Source organism: Conger conger, chromosome 14 (genome assembly GCF_963514075.1).
Source record: "Conger conger chromosome 14, fConCon1.1, whole genome shotgun sequence".
NCBI classification, from domain to species: domain Eukaryota; kingdom Metazoa; phylum Chordata; class Actinopteri; order Anguilliformes; family Congridae; genus Conger; species Conger conger.
In genome coordinates, this window is record NC_083773.1 from 22,590,874 (window position 1) to 22,613,890 (window position 23,017).

General features: G+C 42.9%; 1 protein-coding gene across 4 annotated transcripts; it reads left to right on the forward strand.

Moving 5' to 3' along the window:
- The first annotated feature begins 84 nt into the window (after nt 1-84).
- LOC133110137 (serine/threonine-protein kinase 38) lies at nt 85-22,908 on the forward strand. 4 transcript variants are annotated; one of them, XM_061220019.1, is made up of 16 exons: nt 176-214; nt 1,983-2,080; nt 2,666-2,896; nt 4,338-4,474; nt 6,150-6,201; nt 6,485-6,607; nt 7,358-7,441; nt 7,852-7,975; nt 8,445-8,599; nt 10,904-11,021; nt 11,221-11,282; nt 13,694-13,811; nt 15,006-15,129; nt 15,678-15,773; nt 16,657-16,751; nt 17,261-22,908. In XM_061220019.1, exons 4-16 carry the CDS (start codon nt 4,344-4,346, stop codon nt 17,398-17,400), a joined length of 1,422 nt encoding a protein of 473 aa, XP_061076003.1. In that variant the 5' UTR covers nt 176-214; nt 1,983-2,080; nt 2,666-2,896; nt 4,338-4,343; the 3' UTR covers nt 17,401-22,908. The 4 variants fall into 4 exon arrangements, with proteins under 4 accessions (XP_061076004.1, XP_061076002.1, XP_061076003.1 ...); XM_061220020.1 differs by lacking the exon at nt 1,983-2,080 and having other exon boundaries at nt 85-214; XM_061220021.1 differs by lacking the exon at nt 176-214 and having other exon boundaries at nt 2,065-2,080; nt 2,673-2,896.
- Nucleotides 22,909-23,017: the final 109 nt, after the last annotated feature.

A 23,017-nucleotide genomic window follows, 5' to 3' on the forward strand; every position in this document is an offset into this window, starting at 1 on the left:
AAAAGGCAAGTTCCCAGAGTTGGAAAAAAAGGCCACATGATGTGAAGCGCACTGCAGTGCTGCATTGATCTCATTGATGGTGTACCTATCTCTATGGTTACACCCCTTCGTCTACTTGTAGTAACGCCTGGTAGGAGTGTGCTGGACACCGTCATCACAAAAAACGAAAGAGAAGAGGGAGCCAACTGGCAGCGATTGAGGCAAACTCTCGGAGGTAAGGATAATAACGAGAAAATAGCATTAAAACTAACGCATAGTAGCTGTGGTGTCAGGACAAGAAGCACACACGTGTTTGGGTAAAACAATGGGCTAACTCTTACAGGATTTGGCTCTAAACCGAGAGTTGGTCTATTCGGACCATACAGCTAGCGTTGGCTAACTTTTGTAAAATTTCCATTATAGCACAATCATACTGTGCTGATTTGCTAACTAGTTGGCTAACGAGTTGACAGGACTGACTTTTACAACGACTTTCCCCCCAGTCAGTAAGCTAATGTTAGCTTAATCGCAAAGCATTTAGCTAGCTAGTGCTAACTGTAAGTAACTGGGTAAATAACTGTAACACGTTGAATATGTGGCTAGCTAACGTTAGCATTGCGTTATGTCAAGCTGGCTAACTGACGTTAAATTGACATAATGAGGGTAACATTCGCTTGCCAGCTGTTAATCCACATTTTAGGTGGAAGTGTAGTTGGCTGCCAATAGTTTTAAGATTTTTTATTCAATCTAACTAGTGTTAAGCCATCTATCTTGCAAGCTATCTTAAGAACCTTAGTTAGCTTTCTGCCTCCCAGAACAAAGCGGCTCATATGAACTCACTGATCGCTACTCCATCTGCAATTAGTCTGTTGTCTGTAGCTAGCTATACCTACCTTGCCAGTCGGTATGTCTGTCGAATGTCTGTTGAAAAGTAGCTGCACTTTAACTCGCATTAATGCTCTGAATGTTTCTCTTTTATAGTATTATTAACGTGTTAAAATATTTTATTTTACAAAAGAGGAAAAGATCTGACTTTAATCGGCAACATTTCGACTTAATTTAATTCTTAACTTTGGTTAAATATAACCCCTGTTTCAGGGAAAATTCAAAAAAGCGCAAAAGTTCATTCTAAAAATTAACCAAAGAACATGTTGCAAATGATAAATTCTGACTATTAATTAACAGTTCATTACTGTTGTGGAATTGCTGTTTTGGCTATATAAAATTAATACATAGAGGAGATCCAGTACCAGTCTTTTGAAATCCTGCCCTAGAATAAACCATTATTTGTGTGTTGCGTGACTTAAATTATTTTATCCATTAAGTGTGTGAATGGAAATGACATGAAGGATATAGTCAGGATGGATAATTACTATGAGCTCTGAATGGTTACTGCAAAAAACATTTTTATGCAACCATGACTTTGACTTCTTTCAAAACATTTGATAATGTTGATACTGTTGATAATGTTGAAACTTCATAGCGTGTAACGATGGTATGGTATGCCGTGCAAATTCTGTAAGGATTGCTATTACGTTATGCGACTAACCAGCATAGCTTTGACAGACAAATGTAAATGTGTGCGGTAATGGGCGAATACAGTTTCAGTTCCTTCTTTGACAGGTCAAAAATAGAAGGGCAACTGTGAAGACCGTGTCAATATTGGCTTAACTTGGGCTAGGAGGTGGAGTTGGAAGGAAGAGTTTTTCCTTCGTTTTGTTTGTCTGTTTGTTGCTTGGCTGTGGAGAGGTAAAAGTTATTACCAATGGCAAGCACATAGTTACATACTGCCTTTACCCAAGCCTTTTTATTTTACGTTTCATGGTAGGGAGTCTACTTGACATTCCACTCTATATATATATTTTTGTGCTTCGTCTAAACTTAGGGATAATTAGATGCCCTGAGCCTAGCATTACTGACCACAAATCATGAGTTTGGTTTTGGATGACCTGTGCCAAGAGAGCTGCTCTTTTTCATCCCCTGCCTTCCTCTGCGACACCAAGGGCACTCTCTTCCCCTGATTGTCCAGGACATGCTCGGCCAACCAGAAAGGAGGAACGGCAGTGCAGCGAACAGCCCTCATGAAAGAGTCCAGTAACTTGTGATTAACTCCATGACTTCTTTTAAAAAGAAAAAAAAAAACAGGCTGAAATCTACAATGTTCTTGAGGCAGTATTGGAGGTTAAATGATCACATTGACTATCTTAGCTAAATTGCGAGCCTTTATGCAAGTCTGCATATTTTTTAGATGTCAGGGAGATTGGTTAAGTGTCTACTCATTGTTGTAGACTAAGTTCTGTAGTCCTTAGGGAGTCGCTCATTTTCAGTGTTTGCAGTGTTCAAATGTAAGGCATTTTCTGTGGCCTGATTCAGTCTGACTTGAGCTTTATCTAAATCTAACTGACGGATCATTCAGAACTTGCTATACATTTAGCACAATAATGACTTGCTCAACATGCTGCTTTCCACTCCCAATGTTGTATTTTGTAGCCTATGCACTCCCATATATATTTGAGTTACAGTTGTTTCACTGTGGTAATTAATGTATGCTCAATGATACAACAGCAGTGCCCTTGCTAGGATATAATCTCATAGACTGCCTAAAAGGCAGCTCCACCCTACTGAATCTAAATGTGCTTTTGCTGTTGATCAGACTGTGCTGTCCTTTATCCAGCAACTCCTTAAGTCCACAGCCACACCTGCTGGACATATCCGCAGCCATTTCCCGAGGTACTCCAGCATTCAGTGACATGGATGTGTAGTGTTCTGAAGGATTAAAGAGACTCCTCCCCTAACCATTGATCGGTGAAAGATCAGACATCAGCCCTTTGTGACCTCAGAGCATCACGCAAAGGCCCCGCCCCAGCACTGAGCAGACATGTTGTCTTTGGCCTTGCCATTGGCTGCACAGTAAAAGGTAGCCTAATTCATAATTAATGCATATTTTCCATTTTATCAGCTCTGTGCCATGCTAGTGTCCTGGGTGTAACCCGCCCCCCCATGGACTTGTTCTTTTATTCCAACCAAAATTTCAGCCACTGAATTGTAACAAGCTGTTAATGTCCGTTTTTAATGTTTACAGCAGGGATGATTTACCCGGCTATGGTCAGCAGTTCCAGGGAAGGGTTTTTCAGTGAGGGTCTGGGAAAGATGCTTATGCATTTCTAATGAAATGTAACATTGTGATGATAAGCCATGAAATATAGCCTAGATTCAAGTAGATTATTAAGGTGGTCATATCATGCATGACATTTCAGTTTGCTGACCATAATCTTTTACACTGAAATGTGTTCTTAAAATCCAAATTGATTCCAACTTTTTAAAATGATGAATTAGTCGATTTAATTATTAAAACATTTTAAAAGGCAAACGCTGCTAAATTATTGATTTATGATGGTGCAATGAAGCCTAGTGTCTGAAAGTCCATAGTTTACCGATCTTAGTGTGAACAGCATATCCAGCTCTGTGTCAAACCTGGATTGAACTCCTCAAGAGTCTTTGCCCATACTCCATGACAAATATGTCCCTAACATTGAAGGTAGACTCCTTTTTCTGCTGATAGAACTGACAAAACTTCATTTGTAGTCTGATTTTTAAAAGAAAATTATTTATCTTCTGCATTTGGGAAATAAATCACTTTATTAACATTTTCCAGGTTTCCACCCACTCCTGGGTTCTGGTGGAAATATTCTTAGATTACATTGCTACATTCCAAACTGTTTACACAAAGCTCTGGGTTGTAGTAATCTACTAATGTAACTACAAAAATCCTTATCAACATTTCATGAATGTCAAAAAGGAAAAGCAGGTCCCAATAGCACTCATTACAGAACTCTCATTTCAAACACTCTGAAATTGTACCTGTATGGTAGTTTTTTTTGGTTCAGTTTTGCAATGAGTGTCTTGTGTGGTACTTTGTCAAATTATTTTGGACCTCCAGATGCATAATATCACAAGCCTGGCTTTAGTAGGTGCAGTTTCTAGCTTCTCATAGAAGGTCAGGAGTTTGGTCATGACCTTCCCTGCAGAAACCATTTAGGCTATTCCTTAATATAGGCTCCAGTTTTCCAGGAATAATTCAGGAACCAAAAAAATATTTACGCTTTTGAACATAATTGTGCATACCGTTTCCTGCTTAGTTATCCCTTTGCATGTGGTCTGTAGCTTGCAGAAATTGTGAATACACTTTGCTTATGCCCCTCTTTCACAACATCTCTGTCTTCTCTTACATGTGTGTTGGTATTTACTCTGTTCACATGAACACACACTTGATCCAGAATAATGTTCTTCAGCCCCTGTCAGTTGTTGGCTCAGACCCGTAGCTCCCTTGACAATGGGTCATCCTGTGCCTGTTACAGGTAACCATGGCAATGACAGGTCAGACTTCCTGCTCTTCGATGAGTAACCACACAAAAGAACGTGTGACTATGGCCAAAGTGACCCTGGAGAACTTCTACAGTAACCTGATCGCCCAACACGAGGAGCGCGAGATGAGGTAGGTGATGACCCCCGTCCCCAAATTTAACACCTCACAAATGGTTTAGAGTGGGTCATGGTCATTATGCTCAATCTAAAAATTGTCTGACCATGTTAGGTAGCTCATAAGAGTTGTAGGCTGTGTGGTGGATAATTGGTTGGGTGTCTGTCAGTCCCCTTCACCAGGACTTGCTTTATCTTGATCTTGATCTTCAGCTGGGGATGGGCTCTTCTGCAGATGGGCTGGTAAACCGGCTCCCAGCCCTTGAAACAGACCTAGGGTTTGAATAAAAAAGAGACATGAATGCTTGGCTGGCCAAGCCTTACCTCTGTTCAGATCGCTGCCCGTGTGGAGTCATCGGGGCGGAACCGCAGCTGAACCTCCCTGTGCCGCAGTCCAAAAGGAGCTCCTCTCTGCTAACGCTGTGCACTTCCAGCAGGCCGGCCTAAATTAGGAATTTAATTGGGCAGTAAAACATTGTGGCATTACCTGCTCAAGGTAGTACATTGATATTGCTGAAATGATGACCTTTTGATGTTGCTTGAGGGGTACTGTTGGGCGTCATTCATTTGCTCAGTAGTTGCTCTTGCTTTACGTGTGTGTGTGTGTGTGTGTGTGTACAGACGTGTTCACACACAGTCACACACACATAAGTATTATTATTTCTTTGGGACATTTTATTCCAAGCAGTTGAACGTGCAGTATGGTTCATTGTACATGTACCGAGATTCAAACCCACAACCTTCCTGTTCCCTGCCATTGCTCTGTACTGCTGTTTGTGAGAAGCATATAGATTAGTGATAAATAGAATGAAACCGTTGCAGCCTCAGGAGGTGTGTAATCACCTATAAATCAGTGCCCCCCCCTTATTGTTGGTTTCTGCCGTGGCGCCCGAGAAGTTGCGAGCTGGCGCTCTGACAGTCGAAGCCGCACCAGCGGCCATTTTTCACTTTTACCGCACTGGGAGACGTCGTACTCCAGTTTGTCACAGGGGCCCGAAGAGGAAGTTATGTGTGGATCAGATACCCACTCGCTGTGGCTCAAAGCCAGCCCTTCCTAAAGGGGAAGTGGAGACAAAGAATATTGTCACTCCCATCAAACCATTCTGTTTACAGCAGGGCATAATGCAAAATGCTAAAACGCTTGCAAATCTGCTTGCATCTATTAGAGCGTGTGTTTTTAAATCTAATAGTGGCTTTCCCACACACACACTGTAAATATTGGATATGATATGGCTGTTTCTGTAGTTTGTAGGTAGCTTAATGATATGTATGTTGCCGTTATGCTAATTCTGTTCCATTTCAGTGAACCTCAGGAGCAGCATTAGAACATGGTTTTGGTTTTATGGACGGACTCTGGGTCTGTTTTCATAAGCTCTCCAGAATCAAACATACCTAAAAAGGTACTACCTATGGTGGTACCCTATAGGTACATAAAGCTGTCAGCCTAGCCAGCAATACATAATTCCTTTATGTTCCTTTTTTTGTTTGGAAACATTACTTATTAGTGTCCAAAGAGAACATTAGTGTACTTTAGGGTACATTTGGGAGATTTGTTCCTTAAAAATGTTTCTCCACTGTACCTTTATATCTGAGAGTGTAGACAGTTAAACGTTGTTATAGTAACATTAAGCCTTGGAGGAAGCGGAAGAGAGGTTCACCTTTGTGGACTGACCCTGGGTCTGTGCTCACAGGCAACAGAAGCTAGAAAAGGTGATGGATGAAGAGGGCCTCGCTGATGAAGAGGTGAGTTATGGTTACAAACATTAATATGTATTGAGGCACACACATACACACACACTGCACAGTATTTGAGATTGAGCTCCAGGGTGGTTTACACCTTTGCTCACTTCAAGGACACTCCATGGGCAAAGGCGTGGTGACGTGCAGTGTCCAAAGGAACGCTTTGCCTGGTGTCGATGGTCTGGCAGAATTTGCCTCGGTGGCTTTGACTGTATGTAAATGAGCGTATGGGCGCGGCCGCTCTAGAGTGGAGTAAGTGAGGAGTTGCCTCTCCCCTCTGCCACAGAAGCGATTACGGCGCTCCCAGCACGCCAGGAAGGAGACTGAGTTCCTGCGGCTTAAGAGAACCCGGCTGGGCCTGGATGACTTTGAATCCCTGAAGGTCATCGGGCGGGGGGCCTTCGGAGAGGTAACTGCCTATATCTGAGCTAGAGCCCCGTACCCGTCTGGCTCTCATGTTGCCCCATATCCGTATGTCTCATGTTGCCCCATATCCGTCTGTCTCATGATGCCCCATATCCGTCTGTCTCATGTTGCCCCATATCCGTATGTCTCTCATGTTGCCCCATATCCGTATGTCTCTCATGTTGCCCCATATCCGTATGTCTCTCATGTTGCCCCATATCCGTATGTCTCATGTTGCCCCATATCCGTATGTCTCTCATGTTGCCCCATATCCGTATGTCTCTCATGTTGCCCCATATCCGTATGTCTCTCATGTTGCCCCATATCCGTATGTCTCTCATGTTGCCCCATATCCGTCTGTCTCATGTTGCCCCATATCCGTCTGTCTCATGTTGCCCCATATCCGTCTGTCTCATGTTGCCCCATATCCGTATGTCTCATGTTGCCCCATATCCGTCTGTCTCATGTTGCCCCATATCCGTCTGTCTCATGTTGCCCCTTACCTGTCAGTCAGTCATGCTGCTCCACCGGGCATCTCAGAACAGTTTTAAGTGTAGGGTTGCTTTTATGCATTGGGAATCTATATGCAAGTTCAGTTGCTTCTATTTGGGCGACAGAATGCTTCTTTAATGGAAGTGTGTTCCACCCATTCAGGCTCTTGGAACAGAAGCCAAAACATCATGTTAAAGAGGCATGGTGCCCTACAGCTGGGGGTTTCTGTGAGTGGCTGATGTCTCTGGATATGCTCTCCTAGGTACGGCTGGTGCAGAAGAAGGACACGGGACACGTGTACGCCATGAAGATCCTTCGGAAGGCTGACATGCTGGAGAAGGAGCAGGTGAGGGGAGGGAGGAGCCCATGGAGCAACAGGGGTACTCCGTTCTGAGGAGAAAATCTGGCCTCTCAGGTGTTCCGTCCAGAGCCCCTGCTTCAACTTTGCCTTACAAACCGCCGCCTTTTTGTCAATGCCCTTGGAGCCCAGATGCTACATTTATTTTTGAGCAGTTTTTAACTGCCTATGCAGATATGCTGCTGGCAGTAAAAATGAAGAATATCCACTGTGCCATATTATCTAATGGCGAGATAGTGAGACTTCATGAGCCTTAAAATTGATAGCCCCATCAGCGACTTTATTATTTCAATCAATCATAGTGTCTTGCTGTGGAGGACAGTTCCTGCTGTTCTCTTTATTGCAGTAGGGCTTGTGTCAGGCCTCCAGAGTGTGTGAGACGTCTCCGTGGCTTTCAGGTGGGCCACATCCGTGCAGAGAGGGACATCCTGGTGGAGGCCGACAGCCTGTGGGTGGTGAAGATGTTCTACAGCTTCCAGGACAAGATGAACCTCTACCTTCTCATGGAGTTCCTGCCTGGAGGTGAGACCTACAGATCCTGTCACAGGTGCCTGCTGGTGTAAGGTGTGTGGCCTAATTACAGATCAGTTCAGAAGTATTTGGCCCAACTGACCAAAAGAATGAACATTTTACATTCTTAGAATATGGAAAATATAAATCTGGAATTCAACCATGAACTGAACTGTATTACTGCTCAACAAAACCAACAAAGAGAGCTTCATAGCAGGAGGGACTGGGATTGTTCAGGAAACATGGCCATACATGACAGATTGGTTTAAACCCTGATAATTGCACAAAATACTTCAGATTATCATTGCCATCCGTGGGGATACTGTGATATTGTATAAACACGTCTGCTCACTTCGGCACATCACGCCGAAGCTGAAACGGTATCCCTCACTAAGGGCCATTTCCACAGACAGAGATGAAGCTTTTTATTGAGTTTTGTATGGAGATAAATGCAGAGCGACCCCTGGCACGCCCCCTGCAGGTGACATGATGACACTGCTGATGAAGAAGGACACGCTGACAGAGGAGGAGACCCAGTTCTACATCGCGGAGACGGTGCTGGCCATCGACTCTATCCACCAGCTGGGCTTCATCCACAGGGACATCAAGCCCGATAACCTGCTGCTGGACTCCAGGGTGAGACTGTTTCTCAGACAAACACACACACGCCTGCAGATCAGCCACACGCACACATGCACGCAGGTCATGAACAAAACGCAAGGTTACTGCTACCGCCGCAGGTATGATTACATCAAAAAAGACTGAAAGAAATCTAACACCGCATGCCGGAGATGGTTCTTACTGCACTATTTATACTGTTATATCGCCCAGCCCTATCCCTGATTTAGGGGCCTTTTATGGTTGGTAAGTAATGGCGCGTTCCATTTACCTCGGAAGTCGGAAGTCGGAGCTGGGAATGACTTCACACCCGAGTTCACCGCATTCCAGTAAACAACTCGGATAACCAAGATGGACGCCTCCAGTGCTATTGTTGCTATCGTTGTAGCCATTGTTAGCAATACCAGTTGAAAACACCACATTACACGGTATTCTATACATACAAACACCATAGTAACATGTCCACAGATAGACGTTGGACTGGTACTACGTATACCACTTATTTAATTACACAAAAACAAAACAGAAGTGCTAAATAATACATTACGAGAGATTTTATTTACCGTTGACGCACGGAGCAGCCATCTTGGATTTCTAACTCGGGGTTACTCGGTCCTTCCGACTTTCCCAGTCGGAAATCCCACCTCAGGGGGCGTTCCAGTTCAAATGTCCGACTGGGAACTCGGAAATTCCGACTTCCCAGTACAAATGGAACGCACCATTAGCGCAGCACAACGGTGAAACAGTGTTTCTAGCTGCTTGCATATAAAACACAGGACACAGAAGACTGCAGAGTGGCTACTGTATGGATAAATGTGGGGTCCAGTCTGTGGGACTACTACATTTAGGTCACACTTTCACAACTTTTCTAATATACTGAATGTGTAAAAACAATATCAGCTCAGTGTGAGTCTCCTGGTTTGAAGTAATTGAGAGGTAATGTTTTGGAGCATACTACCAATACCCATTGCTACCAGTACCTATTCCCATTGTTTTTGGACTTCTGTGCTAACAGTACTGGCCATTGGTGGATATAGGTTAATAATATATGGATGCATGATATATTGTATTGTAAGGCAAGATAAATTTCCACTGCTTTTGGGTGAACTGTCTCTTTAAATCTCTGAGTGGGTGTGGGAGAGTATGGCACTAAGTGTTCTCATCTCGCCTTTCATCACACTTCCGACCTCAGGAAGTGGCTGATGCAATTGTCTTACAAATTATTATTTTATTTATTTCTTTTCTTTTTTTTAGATAACCTTGTTCCGTGAATACCGTGGACAATCGGCCTTTTAGCCAGTGTACTACTGTGCATACCACTGTTCAGATTATAATATCAGTCAAGTACTAAACGAGTATCTGCATGGTTAAATCATTAGAGCTTCTGATTCTCAGCAAGTATGAATTATAAAGGCTGGATAGTTACCAACTGCATTTACTAGTTTAGTACCAATTGAAATGGGTACTTAGAAAAGTTTGCAGTTCTGTCTTTATTTATAGTTTTTGGCTGGTGCCTTGTGCTTTCCGCTACATTGCTATTCATTTGACTAGCAGACATCTTTATCGCAACATACAATTTTTATATGCATAAACAAATGAACATGGTTGGATTAGTGCTTGAGGTCATTTATTGTCAACAGAGTCTTGCTCAAAGGTAACCGCAGTGTTCCACTTATGAAATATTCATACGAGAGATGAGTTCAGCATCTCGCTGTGCCTGCACTAGGTTCCCTGATTACCTTGATGCTTTGCAACGTTATTTTTTTTTAAGCAAGCAGTTTTCATTATTCCAAGAACTTGTCTGACGAAGAAAACCGCACATTTCCCAGCTGCTGAAATACACTGGAGCTCTTTGTTTACTGAACCTCGTCTGAAGTCACGTCTTGGGCTGCGAGCTTCCTCATCTCTTACTTCCCTGAGGCACGATCAGACGCTTACGACACCCGAGTGTTACGATGTCACTGCATCGTTAAACAGGCAGATTTACATCTTCCCTCCCCGTGCTGTTCTCCCTCTCAGCCCATCTGTGCTGCTCTTTCTGCAGTCACTGGGGGGCATAAGGGCAGCATTGGAGCTGTAGGGTGTGGTGTGATGCAGTGTTAATGTTGGGGAACCGGGCTTGTGAGATTATGGTTGTGGGTTTGTAGTCCCCACAGATGACACAGGTCTGACATGGATGAAAACTTGTCACGTCGAAGTCCCCAATTGTAGGAACCACCCCAAATACACCAAAAAGTGGCAATGTCACTAAACCTATATAAACAACTGTCCCAGGTGTACCACTGGAATTGGTTTGACAGAGGCATTATGAATCTGTTTCAGGGCCACGTCAAGCTGTCGGACTTCGGCCTGTGCACCGGACTGAAGAAAGCCCACAGAACCGAGTTCTACAGGAACTTGAACCACAGCCTCTCCACGGACTTCAGCAAACAGACACACTGTATGACATTCCATTTTTTAATTTTCCTGTTTTTCAGAAGTATTCCCTGTAAAAGTTTTTACCTTAATTACTCACAAATGCACATGAACATGCTCAGCCCCACACTTGTCCAGCTGCCATGTTGTTGGATGTGTCTGAACCATTTCTCTGGAGTTGCTTGCACACAGTGAGCTGAATCCATGTACATTCTTGCCCCCAGCCCTCCAGAACATGAACTCCAAAAGGAAGGCCGAAACCTGGAAGAGGAACAGACGGCAGCTGGTGAGCCCTCACTCTGCAAGCCACGGCCCACACTACCCACACTACAGTCTTCATTATCTCCACAGGGGGTTATGTGGCCAGCAGTTGACCTTATCCAGGGGGACGTGGGTTCTGCGCACTTTCTTCACCGCTGCCTTCCTTAATGTAGGGACAGAATAGTCACAATATAGAAATACGTTTTTATTTGTAAAGAATATTTGTATTTCGTTTTATATATCTGAAAGGGATGCTCTAATAAATGCATAAACTGATGGCCAGTTTTACAGACACAGATTAAACCTAGCCCTAGGCTAAATTCAATTTGTAATGGAGATTCTCCATACAAAGCTCAATTTAGTCCAGGACTAGCCTTAATCTGTGTCTGTGTCCATTGCAGTGAAGTCCTAAACGTTTCTGATAGGGTTGAAGGGGGACACAAGAAATCTGGAGTGGAAATATTTTTGTGGTATCCTAGGCAACGAACGCCTCATGAAACAATATTTGTAAATTTTCCTCCATTTCTGACCCAATGAAGACATTCTGCACTTGTGGAATGTTTCTTATTGGCCAACATTCCTGACCTCTGGAGTTCACTTAGACGGTTATTAAAACCACTTGGAAGTGCATGGTCTCGCTGCAGTGCATAAGAATTATGCTAGGAATGGTTAACTCTAGAAGCGTTCTTCCTCAGACATTCCCAACCACACTATTACCCATAACGCAACAGCTTTTCCCAATGCCCCTCTCTGCACCTGTGTGTCTGAATGTATGTGTGCTACCTGCTGCACCTGGGACACAGTGTTACAGATGTCTGGGTTTTTCCGTACACAAGGCTGCTTGCCTAACGCTGTAGTGGCAATGCAATTGGATTCATTAAAGATTTAAGTGGGGTAGCTTTAAATCAGTGGTGTCCAATCAAACCGCTGTTAATTACTTTAGATGATTAAGGGCTCTAGGGAAATGGGACACTGTCACTGCCTGGCCTTCCTGCTTTAAATCAGTTTGTCATCGTTACATTTCTCATTTGGGAAGTTCCTCACCAGGTAACCTAACAGGTGATTTGCCGGCATTGTGATTACATAGACATGGGAAAGTGTAGCCATGAGCAGTGAGCAATGCGTTTTCTCAGACGTGGTAAACTATTACCGCTGTAAGCTTTCTGTGTTTGTCAAAAACGGTAAGAAATGCATGTCTGCATTTCAGTCAAACCCATTTTTACACACCCTCTAGAATCCAGTACAAGAGCCCAGGTACCGAGAGACCAGCTCGAGGCATAGGTCACAGAGACGGAGTTTATCCACAGAAAGCTGCTGATCACAATGCAAAACCATGCAATGTGGGCAGGAATGCATAACGTATTGGTTTCTCCCCCTCACAGAATGCTGAGTTTAGATATTTATCTGAAATTGCTAGGAAATAAAAGCATTTCATTTTCTCTGCACAGTGACATGACTCCCCACTCACAGTTTCCAGCACCTACTGAAAGTGAAAGTGCAGGCATAATTAGCTACTGGTGCCAATGTCAACTCACTGCGGGTGTGGTCTGTGACCTTCCATCATCCCCACCCAAAACTGAGCCTTGTCACGCCCATGACACGCACTATGAAAATCACCCCCTAATCCTCCATGCTTTCACCAGACCTGTGTTAAATACAGTATTGTGTGTTCATTTTTTTAAATTACACCATAAATATATTTAAAATACATATTTTCAAATGCAGTGCTTGGCAGCAAGTGTTTGGCATTTATACAGAAAATAACTTATCGGCGTGTCCATTTTCTAAATTGCAACATTGGGAATATTTGCATGTCTTTCTCTAGTGGTGTAATTTCCTCATGGTTATGGAGAAGCTGGCCTGAACACAGTTTCCTGTTTTGGTGCTTAAAAACAGAAGCTTGCCCCTGCTTAGCTTGTGCCTGTTGGGTCCTCAGAATGAGGAAAGAGGTGGTGTTTCATAAGACCTGTCACTCACTCCCCATCTCCTGTTTGCTTGTGTCAGATATGCCCACAGAAGGAGCTGCAGTTACTTATATTTAGTAATTACAGTTAGCAGTGACCCTGCCATTATCATTTTGTTTAGGCTCTAGCCTGCCGTCTTTCGGTTATTATTAGCAGAGTGCCTAAGTTGCTACCAAAGAACTAGCGATCTGTGCCTCAATGCAAAGTCTTTACTGTAGGCAGTGCAGGTAGTTTCATTTTAAGTGCATGTTTAAGCTCTTTATCTTGTCCAACCTGTTTGTGTCTTTTCTGGGCATTTACTTGTTTCCCACATCTGGCTGGCACTAAAAGTTTAGAGACAAAACTGAAGCTTAAACCGCATATACGAGTATGAAGAAAGTAGCCTATGCAATGAAGGCTCGTTTTTGATTGCATTCAGTAACGTGAGCCTAAAAGTGCATTAGCCAGTGTTTCTCTCCTCATTCCCCCCCAGGCCTTTTCCACAGTGGGAACCCCAGACTACATCGCTCCAGAGGTCTTCATGCAGAATGGATACAACAAGCTCTGTGATTGGTGGAGCCTGGGGGTCATCATGTACGAGATGCTCATTGGTAAGCACAGAAGGAGCGACTTCAACTCCCCGTCTAAGCAGTGGCCATTTTATTTGCACAGTGCTTTTCACAGACCACTGTCAGATGCTTTACAGAGTTCACCGTTTTTATTCCATCTTCTGCCACACATTACACAGGTATAGGGGAAATATCTTCTGAAACACTGTAGCAGCATATTTGAGCCCACAGCCACCTCTTACTTGACCCACTGATGCAATATCATCTATTTCAAATTTAAATTTATTTTACTGTTACTCTGGCCTGGCCTAATTGTAATGGCCCAGATGTTAATGTTTGCATGAATGGATCCCAGATTCACTGGTTTGACGAATCAAAGATGCAGGGGATGCAGGAGAAGAAGCTTGGGTGATGTGACGTTATCTGAGCTTTAAAGCTTTAGAAAATGACAGTGGGATGCAGTGACTGATGAATCTGATGAGGTTCAGCCACCACTTGTCTGCTGATAATAACGGTGAGGAGAATCACGGTGTCATCAGATGAGCCATGTTGTATTTTTGGCCTGTGCAAGCTTTTAGTTCCAAGACTGATCTTTTTCAAGGCATGAACATTGGAAAGGACTGTAAATGCATAAAACCGTGTGCTTACAGGCTTGAAGCTAACAGGCTCATAAGGAGAATGCACACACTTGAAGATCAGCATAAGAAATGGTTGTTTATTGCAATATTTATCACGCATACACAGACGGACTGCTGATGGCCCAAACATGACATGATCTAAGCATACAGAATTTGTGCTATATGTAATTACTGTAACTACAAATAAACAAAGTGGTAAGCCTAGGCTACTGTAGCCATATTATTATAGTGCACTGATAGCAAGTTGCCTATGCATTCCACTTGTAGAGAGCCACATTATTTTTCAACCACAGCTGCTTGCAATATTCTTACAAGCTGCCTGTGAAGTTGGAAGATAGCCCAGAAATCAGGCATTAAGAAGGAAACGGTAGTTTGACTTAAGCGATCCCATTTGAGGATAGCGCATGGAACATTTGTAATTTCTAATTAAATTTATCATGCTAAGATCCAGTTTTTCCATTCCCGGGATTCCAGTTCCTGGCTTTCAGCCCCACTGGACACCCTTCAACCATTACCTGTCTAAAGGCTGCATTCCTTCAGACTTCAGAAACCTTCCGAGTTTTATGGCGCTGATTATGGAGGCTGTTTCTTCCTCCAGGGTACCCCCCGTTCTGCTCCGAAACACCCCAGGAGACGTACAAGAAGGTGATGAACTGGCGGGAGACTCTGGTCTTCCCCCCTGAAGTGCCCATCTCTGAGAAGGCCAAGGACCTCATCCTGAGGTTAGCCTGAGTCTGTCCCCGGCCTCTCGCTGAGGACTGGCCTATAAGGAACGCCATCTCTGCGCAGCTGTTTCCAAGAAGATCGATATTGTCATCATTTATGTCTTATTGTTAGCCGAGCTGTTCGTGACAGATTTGACTTGAGAGAGACAGAGGGCCAACTGTTGCTGACTTCCCCAGCCAAATGAAAACCGTGGTCCTGATTTATCTGATTTTACTGATATTTTAGCCTAGCTAGGGGTTTTTTTTCCAGTTATTTTTATTTGCGACAGTTTACTTTAGACTTGTGAGAGAGGGCCAACAGTTCCAGACAACCTCAGCCAAATGAAAATTGTGGTACTGATTTATCTGATTTCACTTATATTATTAGCCTGGCTGGTTCATTATTTTTTCTCTTTTTTTTTTTCCCCTCGTTCTTTTTATTTGTGGCAGTTTAGTTTGGACTTGAGAGAGAAGGCCAACTGTTTTAGGCATCCCCAGCCAAATGAAAACTTCGGTACTGATTTATCTGATTTTGCTGATTTCTTTAAAAACATTTCTCTATGCAGGTTCTGCTGTGAATGGGAGCATCGGATCGGGGCCTCAGGAGTGGAGGAGATCAAGCGGAACCCATTCTTTGAGGGAGTGGATTACGGCCACATCAGGTACACTGAACCCGCCACAGGGAGCAAGCCTGGGGGGCCAAGCGTGTGATCTGCTGCTCTTACTGAACATAACCGGGACCATAGATACTGAATCTATTACTGTAATAGAGCCACTGGGACCATAGATACTGAGTCTATTACTGTAATACAGAGCCACCGGGACCATAGATACTGAGTCTATTACTGTAATACAGAGCCACCGGGACCATAGATACTGAATCTATTACTGTAATACAGAGCCACCGGGACCATAGATACTGAGTCTATTACTGTAATAGAGCCACCGGGACCATAGATACTGAGTCTATTACTGTAATACAGAGCCACCGGGACCATAGATACTGAATCTATTACTGTAATACAGAGCCACCGGGACCATAGATACTGAATCTATTACTGTAATGTAGAGCCACCGGGACCATAGATACTGAATCTATTACTGTAATACAGAGCCACCGGGACCATAGATATTGAGTCTATTACTGTAATACAGAGCCACCGGGACCATAGATACTGAATCTATTACTGTAATACAGAGCCACCGGGACCATAGATACTGAATCTATTACTGTAATGTAGAGCCACCGGGACCATAGATACTGAATCTATTACTGTAATACAGAGCCACTGGGACCATAGATATTGAGTCTATTACTGTAATACAGAGCCACCGGGACCATAGATATTGAGTCTATTACTGTAATACAGAGCCACCGGGACCATAGATACTGAGTCTATTACTGTAATACAGAGCCATGAGCAGATTCTGTATCGCTGCAACTCCAAAATGAATAATAAAACAAAGGAAGGGTGAATGGATGGTTTGTATGATTTCTGTATGAAGGGGTTAGGCTTGTGAACATGCCGTTACTGTGATTGACAGGGAAAGGCCTGCCGCTATCCCTATCGAGATCAAAAGCATCGACGACACGTCCAACTTCGACGAGTTCCCCGAGTCCGACATCCTCCAGCCAACAGGTAACGGAAGATGTGATTACCTGATTCGGTCTTTTCATTTTTGCAGCACTGCAGTTAAAAGCATCTTTCTTAGCGCTGAGACATGCCTCACAGTCTGAAATTAAAGTCTGACCATTCCAGTGCCAGCTTTGATCAGGAGGCCTGAAAAGTTGTTTGTAATTTGCTATAGCATCACCCAAGAAGATACAGTGATGTAGTGAGTGAATCAGTGTTAGTCGTTTAATTCAGGAACATTGTAATCTATCCTGCAGATACAGAAGGTTAAGGTCAGCATAGAGTAGCTATATTTTATTAGAACAGAGTCTTTTAAATTGGACAGCAGCATATAAATTGGCTTCTCTAAAAAGAACTGAGAAGCTTGAGATAAGAAGCCCCTGGTTCTGTCTATTTCTTGATATTTTCTGGCACAGTGCAGGATACAAACAGCAATGTATAGTTTAAAAACCTCAAAGTGTCATATTTATCATTCATTTCTTATAAAAGTCTTACTTTTCTTCTTCCTTGTCTAGCATCTGCAGTGGTGACCAATCACACAGAAGCAGAATACAAGAACAAGGATTGGGTCTTTGTCAACTACACCTACAAGCGCTTTGAGGGGCTGACGGTAAGGGGGGTTATCCCCTCCTACATGAAGAGCGGGAAACGATAGACCTGCAGCCACACTGGCCCTGCCCCCTTGCCCCTCCCAAACCCCTCCTTTCCTGTTCCAGCCCCGGCCTTACGGAGCTTTGCCCCGTGCCCTCCACTTCAGATGCACCCTTCTTTGGATACACAGCCTTGTCCCCCCCCCCCCCCCCACACAGTCTGAAGCCTTAATTTAAGTTCATTAGACCAGCGAGTCATTTGGGGCCTCTCCCTACACCTCCTGTGTCATGAACCATAAGTCCGTTCTCCAATTTGGGACCAGGATGTTGGAACATCTTGTGACCTTTCCTTTTTTAATCTTTCTTTTTCTGGCTTATGAACCTATGGCGAGTGATTGGCTGAAGGGTTAATGGCATCATGGCTGCCTGGGCTTCTTGGAGCTTTAACTGTATGATTTGATTTAGTGTTGCGCCCCCTTCAGGCTGCAGCTCCAGGTTCACGCCAGCAGAACTGGCCCTGCTCGGGCTTCCTCCATGTCTTCCAGCCGTCCTGCTCTCCACGTGTAACCTGGCGAGGGGACCCTGTGCACAGTCTAGCTTGGACAGTGGCATGCTAATGCTTTTCACAATTGTAGCGTGTCACATTTTAGAATCAAGGGCTACTTTTCTCTGCCTTTCCTTTTCCCTCGATTATGTTTTTTACATTTTTTTACATTTTTTTTTTTACTCAAGATAATCATTGCAAAGGTGCTTGATGGATGGCTTAGCAGAATCAGGATTTCTTCAAATACTTTGCTTCATTCCTTGACAAAAAAAGTTTCTGTGGAAATACATCAAAGCTCTTCAGGGAATATGTTGATTTTAATATTTGATGGGACAGTTTCCTGCTCACCCACATTCTTTTGGTTGATGTTTCTGCTTAGTTACATGTTGTAACTTGGTAATGTTGTGTATTTGATGTGTCTAACCAAAGAGGTGAGAGATACTTTAGAGATTCAGGTTTTACATAGCTGCTGCTTGGAGCACCACCATGGGATTTTCCTGTCCGTTGAACATCAGCAACAGCCTGCAATAGTCATTCTCAAATCTTTCATTCCTGAACTCTCTTCTGTCTGTATGCCCATCCTTCCTATGACGTCACATGGAGAGTCACCAGCATATGATGTCATGGAGCATCACCAGCCTATAATGTCACACGGGGCATCACCAAAGTGAAGCTCAGAATTCGGACGGTCGCCAGCTTGAAGAACAGGACCACAGGAATCTAATCACATTCCAGTCCCACATTCCAGGTGCAGCTCTGGTGCGTATATGGTAAACGGTCATGTCTAGCTTTCGCCTCCTTTCTTTCCCTGTTCGCTGCATGGTAGCTGCAGATACCACAGTGACACTACGCTGAAGCCCTGTTGCTTTTGCTTGTTTTTAGTCTTTGAAAAACATGGAGGCAACTCAACAGGCTTCTGCACCACATGTTGAGACAATTCCTAAAGTCTAGGCTGTAAATTCCAGACCCTCTGAACCAAACAGTACTCATTTTTGGTCCTGCGTGCTAGAGCGCTCCGTTTCCTGTCAGCTTAACACCTCTTATTTGGAATATTTAAGAACATAATTATCTGTTATGTTGTGGTTCCTTTTTTGTGATTCTCGGGTCTATCCACTAAGTATCATTATTTTCAGGGATTTTGATTAAATAACCATATCTGGTTTTGAGCAATATTGTGGTTTAATAACGGACTAATTGGGGCAATTTGGAGTTGAGTTCACTCAGAATAGCACCGTAGCAGCCTATGCCCTGGCGTGATGAATGAGTACTGCTTCTGATTACTAGTTTATTTGACAAAGAGAATGCACATTAATAACACTTCTGTAAATGTGCCAGAGTTAGCCAGGCAGGGCCTACATGTCTTTGGATTGTGGGAGGAAAGCTTGAGGAAACCCACTCTGGCCCAAGAACATGCAAACTCCACGTAGAGAGGATCAGGGCTGGCTGGACTCAAACCCACAACCTCCTTGCGAGGTATCAGTGCTAAATGTTGTGCCACCATGCTGCCCTATGCTGTATGCTGCTGCACTATGCTGTACCTTTGACTGAACATTGATCAACTGTAGTTTCTGCCAGTGCTCCATAGGCCAGTGCATAATTTGCTGTAGTGTCGCCCAATGAATGGGGCAAAGGTTTTAGACATGCAAGGGCATCTCATGCTTGATTGGGTGCCTGTAGTCTGTTTGTTTCGGCTGTAGAAGGCCTCCAGTCCTCTGCCACGTAAGCCACAGGGATCAGCCCGTGGATTACTCAAATCTGGCAATATGCTTTTTGCATTTCCTAAATTAAAAAAATACTTAACAAGGGATTGAAATATGCATTAAAAAAAAAAAAAAATTCAAATTTTAATATTGCTTGCCTCTACATGTCTGTTTTTACAACTCTCAAGCACTTTTCATCTGCTGTGTATGAATGATTTGATTGGTTTAGCATGCCTTGTTATTATCAAATCAGAATTCTTGTTTTACGCACAGCTTTGCATAAAAGCTGCGATTGCCTGCTTGAGGAAAAATTATTCTGAAAAGAACAGCTCTCCTAAAAAAAAAAAATAATAATATCACAGTTTAAGCAGAATTATGATGTGGGTATGATTGTGCACTTTGCACTGCAGAAATGTACAAGTTCTTCACCTTGCCAACAAAAACGTATCACTTATTGTATAAACCTGAAGATAAAACTCACACAAGATCTTCAGGATGCAAATTGAAGTTCCTGAAATGGCAGCTTCTTTAATGAAATGTATGTGGAAAGACCTGTATGATTGCAACAGTGCTTTATATGGAGTGAAGCATGTGTGGTTACATTGCCTGTGTGCTCTTATTTTGACTGTTTCATTGTTTTCCTATTTTTAAATATATTTTTTAAAGAATTGTGTTATTTTTAAAGGTACAAATGCCAAGAAAGAACTGGAAGGGTGTACACTTTATATATTGTACCCTGTGGGGTGATTAATCTTTGCAGATCCTGGCTCAGCTCTTCTCCCAGTGAGGAGAAATCAAAACCATTTTTTGGGAGATTATATATTAAAGAGTTTAAATCTGAAGCAGTACCACCATGCAATTGAAAGCTATTAAAAATGTATTATAATGAAATTGTGACAATCTGTACCAAAATGTGTATGCAACAGTGGATTCCTGGAAAGGCGAGCTCACCCTGGCCCCACCCTGCAGGCCAGATAGGATTCTGTTACACTGGAGCACTTAACCGTCCAGTTCAGTTCATCCACAACTTCTGAGCTGAACTTCTGTCTTAACCCTTTGAAAGTAGGTTTTATGGAGTGTTTTTTTTTTTTTTACATTGTAATTGAGTGAACTCAATTGCTTTCAATTACAATACATCAGCATTAGAATGGTCAGCTAAGAACATAAGAACGTAATCACACATTTGTGATCTCACGACTTAAAAGGGTTAAGTTCTGTGAGTATTGAAAGTTGTTCTTCTAAAGATGTCACTTAAGCCCTGACACCTGTTTTATTGTGGGCAGCAATCCAAGCCATCACTTAACTGAATGTAACGTTGTTACATGACGCATAATGTAATAATATCCTTTATATTACTTGCTCAGTACGGCTAATTACACTTTTTTGTTTTTTTTTATATGCACAATATTTCACTTTTTAAGCATTGCTAAGAATCTAGACAGTGTGATTTACTTCTTTAAACTTGCAAAACTAAATCTTTTTTAGCAAGGCTTCGACACTTCTTTGTATATACATGCAGCAGAGCCTTCCTTGAACATGCTGTAGTGATGTGATTGCGTAGTGTGAGTGATGTTTTGAAATGCTAAATCAATGCAGTCTTTACCCTTACCATTTGTGCCATAGAGGGACAAAGCTGTTTTTGTAAATAATCTGTCTTTTTTTTTTTATTTGCATGATGAACTGTTATATGAAATTTTATTTTTTAATTTTGTTTGCCTTGAATGGTCAGGATGTTTTTTACAGGAAAGTGTTGGAGGAAAAAGAAAAGTAATTTGTGTGGATGTGACATGTTGTTTGTCACTGCCTGTTTGATGTTCTGGATGGGAAACCTGTAGGCAGAGGAGACGATCATGCAGTCCGTGTTAGAAGTGTCCGCTGTGGCTCTTTCACAATCAGGATGAGGCAAATTTGGAAAGAATCCAAGCCTGCACAGACTCTTTCCACATCTCTCTGCTAATGTTTTATTGTGTCAGTAAATGCAGTGCATGTCATAGGCTCTGTAGTCCTGGGTTTTTTCCCATTAAAAACTCCTGACAGACAAGCATACTGATAGGCTCACTATGCTGAACTATGCACTGTTCAGTAGCGTGATATGTCTGGTGTGGGGCGTAGGGTGTAAATAGCACATTTTGGTTTCTGAGGGACAGTCTGTCTGCTGTTCAGGAAAGGGGCCATCACAGGAGAGCTGAGAGTAAGCAAAAATATTTCACTGTTTGTATAGTCACACCATTTGGAGACAAGAATGTAGACCCAACGGTAGGCTATGTGGAAAGTGGAAGTCATGGCAACCAAGTTCTCCCCCCTGAAACAGTGAGAGACCACATTTAATTTCCTATTTGGGGTCAGATGTCACATGACTTCTGTCCAGGGCAGCAGTGTTTGGTATGTTGTAGAACTTGGCTTGCACTCTTTGTCTCCTGATTGGCCTAGTCCTGATGTGGTCATAATGTGAGAGCAGTCCCACCCATGTGTGGCCAGTTTTGACCAGTCATGCAGTCGGGAGGCTTTTGCAAATTATAAGATGGAGCCTTTTTCTTATCCAGTTCCCTAAACCATAGTGACATTTTAAGAGAGCTGTAAAATGTGCCAGACTGTGTCTGTCTTTGCTCAGGATTCTGGATCACAAATGGTTGTTTTCAGCTCCATTTAGACCATGACACATCAGGCAGGGCTGTTACACAATAACGGCTTAGTTAAATTCTACTGCCACTTACTGCAGTAAACAGGAATGAGCCTCCACTCCCTGACATCCGAGTAGAAGTGAGCTGTCTTCTTGCTTCTTAATCACAAGCGTTAAATGTGTCCCAACTCCGTTCCTTTTGGGTCACATGTATGTTGGTCTGTCCACATACCTCCATTGGCCCAATTATTCTGTACACTTGTATTGTTTGCTTCCGTTGGTCAAATTATTTAATCCTATAGTTGTATTAATGCCTCAGTAACACTACAGTAGGCTATTTCTTGAGGGTACAGTGCAGCTTAAGTGCATCTTGGGCTGTGTTTCACATTAGACAAGCTTAATATTTATAGGCTTTGGAGTAAAAAAAAAAAAAAAAAAAACCCATTATGAGCATGGGCATCTGAGAACTGGAAATTGGAAATCTTCCCAACCCTTACACAATAAATATACTGTTCTGATTGTCTTTCTGCCTTCAGTAGATGCTGTTTGAATGTGGCCTTGTGCTTTTAATTTATATTTTTTATGGTTAACCAACATATACAATTTGTGTACCTGTCCATCAGACGAGAAAGAAGATTGTTTCTTTGAAGTGAGGATTCAAATGTTGGTAGGCTTTCAAAAGCATTCAATAAAACACCACTGTTTAGAATGTTTCCGTGTGTCATCCCTCTGCCCCTACAAATCCCTGCTAACTTCACATAAGTCTCCTGTGACAGTGACATTGAGCAGCATGTAGCCTCGTGGCTAAGGTGCATGAT

Excerpts from the sequence above, each read along its gene's own strand:
- LOC133110137 (XM_061220020.1), top strand. The coding sequence starts at position 4,344 with ATGGCAATGACAGGTCAGACTTCCTGCTCTTCGATGAGTAACCACACA. Across the intron at positions 7,442-7,851 it reads ACATGCTGGAGAAGGAGCAG|GTGGGCCACATCCGTGCAGA; the intron begins GTGAGGGGAGGG and ends CGTGGCTTTCAG. Across the intron at positions 15,130-15,677 it reads GCCAAGGACCTCATCCTGAG|GTTCTGCTGTGAATGGGAGC; the intron begins GTTAGCCTGAGT and ends TTCTCTATGCAG.